The 8,748-nt window shown below is 32.7% G+C and overlaps 1 protein-coding gene across 1 annotated transcript; it reads left to right on the forward strand.

Annotated features, from left to right (window-relative positions):
- The first annotated feature begins 1,284 nt into the window (after nt 1–1,284).
- Nucleotides 1,285–7,089, forward strand: LOC114190061. Its single transcript, XM_028078826.1, has 7 exons — nt 1,285–2,139; nt 2,270–2,376; nt 2,458–2,534; nt 2,607–2,673; nt 5,897–5,984; nt 6,067–6,126; nt 6,326–7,089. Exons 1-7 carry the CDS (start codon nt 1,468–1,470, stop codon nt 6,899–6,901), a joined length of 1,647 nt encoding a protein of 548 aa, XP_027934627.1. The 5' UTR covers nt 1,285–1,467; the 3' UTR covers nt 6,902–7,089.
- The last annotated feature ends 1,659 nt before the right edge of the window (nt 7,090–8,748 follow it).

An 8,748-nucleotide genomic window follows, 5' to 3' on the forward strand; every position in this document is an offset into this window, starting at 1 on the left:
CTCCATTGTCTTAAGATTTTGAGGATAAAAATAGTAAAAATTGTGTCAAATGTCTTATATGTGTAAGACCAATGCCATATATATAGAACCATAATTAATGACTATAACCCACCCATCAATATGTGATTATGTGAGTTTTTAGGGTATAGAAAGAGGGCTATGGATACTGATGTGATGGATTTATTTAGAAATAAAACAGTCAAGAATTATAGAATACATTGAAATATTTTGGAGAAGGGTTTTGGGTGAAGATAAAGAGTGAAAGAGATCTAGAGATAGTTTTGGTTACGTGGAAACATTAAATGGGACAACATCTTATTTAAAATTTACGAGGGTTAAAATTAACCATTTTAAAAGATTCAAAACTAAATGAAGTTAAATTTAGAACCATAGAAAGGTATATTATTCCTAAAGAAATAGGAAAGGAAGTCACCCGTAACACTAATGTAATTGAATATATGATATTTTTCACTTTTCATAATATGATTATGTACCAACTTTTACTTTCACATTTTGTGTCATTAGGTTTTTTATTTTGTAATTGAGATTGAGAGAAGTCACTTAGTTGTTAAAAACTTCTGTTTTGACCTTTAGTTCATGTTTTGTACATCTTTGTAATTAAAAAAAAAAACTAAGGTAATTGTATATGTAGTTCCATGGTAGACATATGTTGGACTGTGACTATTGGCTTATTCATAGAGTTTGGTCATGTTAAATAACTTTTCTTTATACTGTTTTGGGTTCAAACATTGTAACATCTTAAGCCATGATATCATTCCCTCCAAATCTGACCATCAAAGTTTGTGCATATTCGTTTTTTCTTTGAGTAAAATGTTCATACTACAATTGGAATCTGTTTAGAAAATGGGCTTAATTAGTAACTGTCTATTGGCTTAATTAGAAAATGTTCCTTTGTCACCTCTTTTTTATTTGTCTTGTTATTCTCTCTCAATTGGTAAGCCTTCTTTCTCAACAGTTATTTGCCTCTGATTGTCACCTCTTTTTTATTTGTCTTGTCATTGTCTCTCAATTGGTTGTTGTTCTTCCTCAGTTGTTTGGTTCATTTCTTAACTGATATTTCCAATCTTGTTAAATTTGGCATGCAGGCAGATTCCATATATTTAATGATCGCAACTGTGTTTAATGGAGGTTGCTGTCCTTTTTTGCTTTGACCACGTTCAGAGTTATTGTGTTCCTTCCCACCCTTCAGATTCGAAAACTGTGTTTAACTGAAACTTTAAATTGTATAAGTTTCTTGTATTTATGTTAACATAATGTCTAACAATGCCAACTCCTCCTCCAAAACCCAACCCCCTTATGCTCCTAATCCTAACCATCAAAATTTCTTACAAAACAATGGTGTGGGCATGACACCCCAGCCCCAATTTTGTTCTGGCAACCACCAAAGCCAAAGCCTGTCACCCCCTTTTATGCAGCGACTACCCATGAATGTGGCACCTTTCATGAATGCTGCAAATCATAATCATTTTCCCTTGCAAAACGATCAGATGCATCTGTGTCAAATGGGTATGCCTGGTCATCAACAGGGTCAACCCCTTGTGGGGGGTTGTAGGTCCCCAAAATAACGTTGGCAATCCCAATTACAGCAATCCAATGTATCCTGTTCAGGGACAAGTCATACTGAATGCAGCTCAAATCAATTTGTCTCATTTACAGGGACAAATGTTGGCACAGAGTATTTTGAATATACTTCAGCCGTCTAATGTGAATATGAGTATGCCAAATGGCCAATTTCGTGCCCCTTATCCTATGCAGAATATGAATCAACAGTTACCTACACAATTGTCAAGCCCTTCTCAAGGGGTTCCGCATGGCATGCATCCTGGTTCCTTCCCCATGTTTGGGTTTCCAAACCAACTGCCTCAGGCTATGGTCCCTCAGAGTTCATTACTTTCTCCAAGTCCACAGTTAGATTTTGAGCCTGGAAGGCATGTCCGGCTGCATATTGACCCGAACGAGAAAAACCTTGCTCCACCAAACGTGAATGCAAATGCTTTTGTATCACAGTCGCCTTTTTCATCTCATCAATTACAAGGGAATACTTCTGGGTCACTTAATTCTGATTTGGCTCATACAAGTAACTCTCAACCTCCTGCACTTTTAAAGTCGCACTCACAGGTATTTAAACTGAAGTGTTTTATGTCTTTTCAATGTATGTTAGCAGAATTTATTGTTCTACTACATGTAAATACTATTGTAAATGAAGCTGTGGTATTATATTTACTGCAAATCTCAATAATTGTTGCAGGTGAATCCTTATGGAAATATTAAAACTAATGTTCCAAATACCAACTGGAATGGATCACCCAGCAAAAACTTCAAAAATAGACCAACACGAGGGGGGTTTAAAGGAGGGTATGTTATTTTTTTTTCTCTTTGTTACTCTTGATCACTTGCATGTTTTTCCTCGGCGTTACAATTGTCCTATTTCTTTAGATTCCAGAAGTCTAAATTTAATGATGTGAATAATGGAAAGCGCAGAACTGGGTTTCTTAAAGATCATAATGGAAGAGGTTTGAACTTTTCTACCTTGTTACCCAGATGAAATATTTTCTATGGTTAGGCTAATGTTGTGATGGAAACAGGCCCTTACAGTGGGAGGGCAGCACAGGATAGTGTAAGATCAAAGGAACTTAAGCAGCAACTAGAAAGGTAGCTTCTGCTTCACTTTCTGATTCTTTTTTATCTGGTACCAGTCTATTACTTGTTTGCAGTCCTTTTTTAATTGTCTTTGTTGATAATGATAATGTGTAACAACGAGATGCTAATTAAATAGTTCTTAGTTTATTTGTTACTTCCTGAAATTGAAGGTTATTTTACATTGCTGATTCTGGAGTGCTAAAAATGATGCTAGTAGATATCAACTGAATGTAATATTTTCTTGAAAATGTGAGAATTTACTTGAAAAAGAATGATGTACACCACAAAAGTAGAACAATGTTAATAGAAAATTCTCGCCACTCAGCTAGAAGTTTTGGCATATTATCCTTGATTCTGTGTACAAATGTCCAGTTTTCTTAACTGTCATTACTCACTACCTATGGGCCATAGGGAAAGCCAACTCTATATTTAACCCTTATTTGTAACCAGCTCTAATACATGCATTAATCAACTATTCATTTTAGCTAAAGGTTAGCAATGTAAAAATTGTTGGCATATAAGCATGTTGTAGTACAGGAAAATATTTCGGTCTATTTTAATTTTGAACTGTGAGATGAAGCATGGTAGTCAGAAAACATCTGAGACTGAAAATACTAGATGGACATAATGGTAACCATCAAGCCATGTTACAGGCTCACAATTGTGTCCACCACTGTACTTTGTAGGTCATGCTTTGAACATCTATGAAAACAAAAGTTTATTTGGGATGACTGCACACACTCTTGCAGTGTATGTGGCATTAAGGGTCCAACAATGGTAACTTTTTTTTCCTTTTAATGGTTCTTATATAGATTCATGGGTATTTGATATTGATGATTAGGTGTTAAGAGGAGTTCCTTGGGTAGTTAAATTTAGTTTTAGAAGTTGACCTTATGTTTTTCTTTTAATAGCCATAATAAGCAAGGAATTTGATATGGTTTTACACACATGATTCAAAGACTAAGCTACAGGACATGCTTGTTCTCCTCCTTCCCATTTATCTCAACACACTTCTCCTAACCCTAACTACTATAGAATTCTTACCAAAATGGGGCATGCTTGCCTTTGTTTGAGTTTGCCACCAAGACATGTCATCGGGTTCTAATATTAGGAATTTTCTACGAGGATATATTGAAGAGATTTAATACCAATGAGTTAGAGCAAATCCATATAAGAAAGCATGGCACCATTTTCAACCCAAAATCTTAAGGATTTGTGTTTGTGGGTCTTTTTACCTTATACATCACTCAACTTTTTCATTTTTACTCAATGAGGAACTTTCAACTCATACTTAAATTTCTAACTAGCCAAAATATAATAGAGACCAAACAAAGATGATTTTTCTCCCAATTAACATTTTCTAGTTTGTTATGTTTAGGAATCATGGTAGGAAAAATACCAATTGATGCAGATGATGCAGGGTTTGTCATAGATAGGAAATCCACCTTAGGATATTTGCATGTTCTTGGGTAGAAATTTGGTGAGGAAAAGTAAGAAACAAAATGTTGTTGCAAGGTCTAGTGTAGAGGCTAAATTCCAAGCTATGTGAATTGTTATGGATGAGAATTATTCTAAATGATCTTAAAGTGGCATGTTAAGAACCTATGATTCTTTATCTTTTGTGATAATAAGTCAGCTATTAGCATTGTTCACAATCCAGTTCAGTATGATAGACCAAACACATAGAGATAGATCGACACTTAATTAAATAGAAATTAGATAGTGGCCTTGTTACTACTTGTTATATCCCATCTGAACTTCAGTTAGCATATTTGTTTACAAAAGGTCTTCCTAGTAAGTGATTTCATGATTTCACATGCAAGTTAGGAATGATAGATATCCATTCCACTAGCTTGAGGGGGAGTGTTGTTAGGATATTAAATTACTAGAAGTTGTTAGTAGATTCTAAAGATCTCTTGTAATTATTACTTTAAGGTTTGAGTTCTCTATATATAGAAGTGGATGTACTGTTTTGAATCAATTGAATAAAAATCTTCTTTCGTTTACATTAATTCTTTCAAGTATGATAGTAGAGCGGGTGTATGTGGGGTGGTGGCAACAACAATAAGGGTAGTGAAAATGGTAACAGAGGCAATAATGGGAGGGATGGTGGCAAGAGCAGGGACAATTATGACAGGGGTGGTGACAATGATAATAATGGAGTTGGAGTGGTGTGAGAGTAGAAAGGTAGACTATTCTATCATGTTGCCTTCTAATCTAGCTCTTTTCATAGGATAAGAAATACATCCCACTAAGATAGATAGTAGAATTAGGGATGACAAATAAATCTACACTCGAGGAAATCTGTGGATAAAATTCGTAACAAATTCTAAAAGAATATTATTAATGGATAACCATGGATAATGGACAAGAGTATTTCAATTACTCGGTTCTTAATAAAACGGGTATGGATATCATGGTATCCAACCCACATATACTTGCTAATCATTATTAGTGAATTTTATTTGAATATTTGAAGAAACAAGTGGTAAAAAATTTAGTCACGAGTGAGAGAAGTATTATTCATTAAAGAATGTTTTAGAATTTGATTTTATATATTTATATTTGTTTTCTTTAGACCTATGAAATTTAAATTATTTCTAGAAAGATTAATTCTTTAAAACTTATTCTTTGGCAACTCAATTAAAGAAATCATATATGTTGCACCAAACAATTGATTAATAGAATCTTTTTTGCAAAGATGCTCTCGACTAGAAAGGTGAAACAGTTGGCAAAGACTTACATATGGAAATTTCTGTTGGAGGGAAATTTTCCAAATTGATTCTTGTAATGGAGGCATGATAAACAGATAATACATCTAGTATAGTATTTTTAACTTTTGCATTCAACATGGACATAAGTATGTGTTGTGTGTAAGACAAGTGTGGTAGTCAAACAATCACATGTGGTTCTATATAATTACATCGTCCTGCCTCCCTTCAACATATTGAATCAATAAGGTTGTGGCCTTTCACAATTTCGGTACCAGACTTGTTATTTTTGTCCAAATAAATGTTTTCCAGAATCCAGATAACCTTCTAAATGAAATTAGATTTGCTTTTGGTGTTATTTTTATAAATTGTCTGCTTTCTTATTAGATTTTTATTGTCTTTTCACTATTAAATTACTTTTCTTAAACTTCGAATTTCTCAACTTATTCTTTTATACTGAAAATACCTTAACTCTAACCCTGATTTTTTAATGATTGCTATTATTTCATTTCTTGAATGGTTAGATCTTTCTCTGTGACTTACACTGAGCAAGAAATCAAACAATGGCGTGAAGCACGGAAAAAGAATCATCCTTGTAACAACTTTCAGAAGGTTGTAAACAAACTGATGTATCTACTGCTTGTGTTTATCAGATGTTATTTTCTAAATATCAATTCCTGAATACTAATTGCAGAGGCACTGTGAATGGCCGATGGACTCCAAGGTCATTAAAAGGGAGGTCTTACAAAGAGAGGTATACTTAGAGGGATGTTATTAGCATGTAACACTTCCCAATATAATATTATCATGTAAAATTTAATAATGTTGTTCAATATATAAGTTAAGAAAATAGGCTTTTTTAGCAGGAAATATATGTGCTGACATAAATATTCCTTGAACTCAGCAAATGGTATTCCAATTCATTAGCAGTGTATATTATCTTGTCTTTGCAGCTTAAGGAGGTTTTAGCAAAGCAAGCTGAATTGGGAATCGAAGTTGCTGAAATACCATCACACTACCTTAAGAATTCTGATAATCAAGGTCTTCAGAATGAAGGGAAAAACAAATTTAGTGACAAAAGAAAGTTCCAAAACAAGTTCAACAAGAAATTAGACAGAAAAGGTCGGTTCGGCAAGAAGCAAAAGTTTGCTGACTTTTCAGAAAGCCCTTCATTAAAAATGAGGAAGCCAACTTTATTGCAGAAACTCTTGAGTGCAGATATAAGCAAGGATAAGAGCCACCTGTTTCAGGTTTTCAGGTTCATGGTAATAAATTCTTTCTTCAAACATTGTCCTGATAAGCCACTTAGATATCCATCAGTCATGGTTAAAGAGAACTGGTCTGAAGTTGACACTAAAAAAGATGTTCCTAAACGCGGGAACGAGGGAGCTGTCAAAAAAATTGCTAGCCTAAATAATGATGATCATAGTAGTGAAGACGAAGACAGTGATGTGGATGAGAATGACTCTATTGTACATAATAATCCACACAAAGAACTTTTTTCCTTGGTTAAAGAAGGATTTGAGTAATCTGATGAAGAGGGAGAAATTTTAGAATGAAATTCGAATATTGGTGCTCCACTTTTTGCAGCAAAGTTTTGAATACTGTAGTGGTAACATTTTTTGTTTAGTCATTTGTTTCCCTTATGGTTTTACCATCATGCGTAATGTTACAGTAAATATATTTTTGCAGCAAAGGTTTCTTAATACTAATATTACACACTATATTTGCGCAAATGTCTATCTGCTGCTTTTAGCAAAGGATTCAAAGATTAGGGAAAGTTTAAGTAGATATTTTTAATATATTTTGATTTGATTTCTTATTTACTATCCGAGCCTTTTTCCCATTTTTTCTTATTTTTCTTTTCTGCTAACATGTTTTTTTTACTATTACCATTTTTTTCTCTATTTGCACATTTCAGTAAAATTTTCCTCTCCATATTATGTGTATATATATATATATATATATATATATATATATATATATGAGAAAAAACGAAAGAGATAATGAGAAGCGTCAAAAGTAGATTAACCCTCAAACTTACATTTTCTTTTTCTAAGTTTCGTCCTAAACTTTTTATATAGTTATTACAAATATTCATTCAGATATCATTAATTTATTTATAGAAGGTTGCATATTGTATACTACATTTAAATAACTTATTAATTCAAGTAAGGGTGACTTTTCCTACACCACCATAAGATATGAAATTCCTATATTAAATCTCATTAAAATTATAATAAAAATTCCTACACCTTATTAATATTTTCGATTTTTGGTTGGGTATTCCAGAAGTAATTTCTGGATTTAGAATACAAATATTTTCGAATTTTGAAATAATTTCTGAAACACTTGTTTTGGATTTTTTTTTTTTATTCCGAAATGGTTGGTACGGAAGGTATTTTTAATATGGATGGCACAAGCGCAAGGGGAAGGGGAAATGGGAATGAAAAGTAATTTTGGATTTTTACTTTGAATTAGGGGTAAAAGGGGAAATTTAAAGTATACGGGGTGCTGGAAGAAAAAAAAGTGGTGCGGGAAGTAGCAGCCTTCAAGTAATATGATTGTTACTAAGATTAGTTTTTCAAGCTTAGACAAAATTAATTGGGCTGCAGCATTTTTCTTTATTAAATGCATTTAAGTGTTAGATTGTCAAGATTGTGTTTATAGTTCTTTATGAAGTATGTAATTGTATTAAAACACACGTACTCATATTTAGTGTTGTTTCAAGCATTTCAACAACTTGTATTTCTTTATTTGTAGAAGGTTAAGATCCATGAATACTTTCATGTATCTTTAATCATATTTCTTGTAAAAACTTTTCATTTTCATTCATTTTTTCATTTTAGATGAAGCAAGTAACACGTAAAAGGTATGCACAATTCGTATCGTTGTCATTCTTAATTTTAGGATGTTTGATTCTTCTTATGTGATTCCTAATGCCTCTTAAGGTTTAGATAAACATTTTACAGAAAATGTTAAATATATTTTTCTAAAATATTCTTATGTTAAAAAAACAAATACAAATATAACCCTTCAACTACCAAAAGATATGATATGTTACCTAATGTCACATTTTTTAGGACACATGTTTTCCCTTTTTAATCTTTGATCATATTATGATTCCAAATTCTTATTATTCTAACCCTAATGAAAACCAGTCTAACATTGACTCATCTTACATACCAACGAAGGACATAAGTAATTACTCTTGCTCTTGTGTATTCTTATATGGAAAGGTATTTAGTCTACTTGTAATTCATATTTTGTTTTTAATTATTTTGAGTTACCATAATATATCTTTATCATATTTAGCAATGGAGGGAGGTTTCCTTGCCACGAGGATTTTCCTTTTATGCTTAAGTTCAAATTTGGA

Source organism: Vigna unguiculata, chromosome 7 (assembly GCF_004118075.2).
Source record: "Vigna unguiculata cultivar IT97K-499-35 chromosome 7, ASM411807v1, whole genome shotgun sequence".
Classification (NCBI taxonomy): Eukaryota; Viridiplantae; Streptophyta; class Magnoliopsida; order Fabales; family Fabaceae; genus Vigna; species Vigna unguiculata.

Excerpts from the sequence above, each read along its gene's own strand:
- LOC114190061 (XM_028078826.1), top strand. The coding sequence starts at position 1,468 with ATGCTGCAAATCATAATCATTTTCCCTTGCAAAACGATCAGATGCATC. Across the intron at positions 2,535-2,606 it reads TAAAGATCATAATGGAAGAG|GCCCTTACAGTGGGAGGGCA; the intron begins GTTTGAACTTTT and ends TGATGGAAACAG. Across the intron at positions 2,674-5,896 it reads CTTAAGCAGCAACTAGAAAG|ATCTTTCTCTGTGACTTACA; the intron begins GTAGCTTCTGCT and ends TTGAATGGTTAG.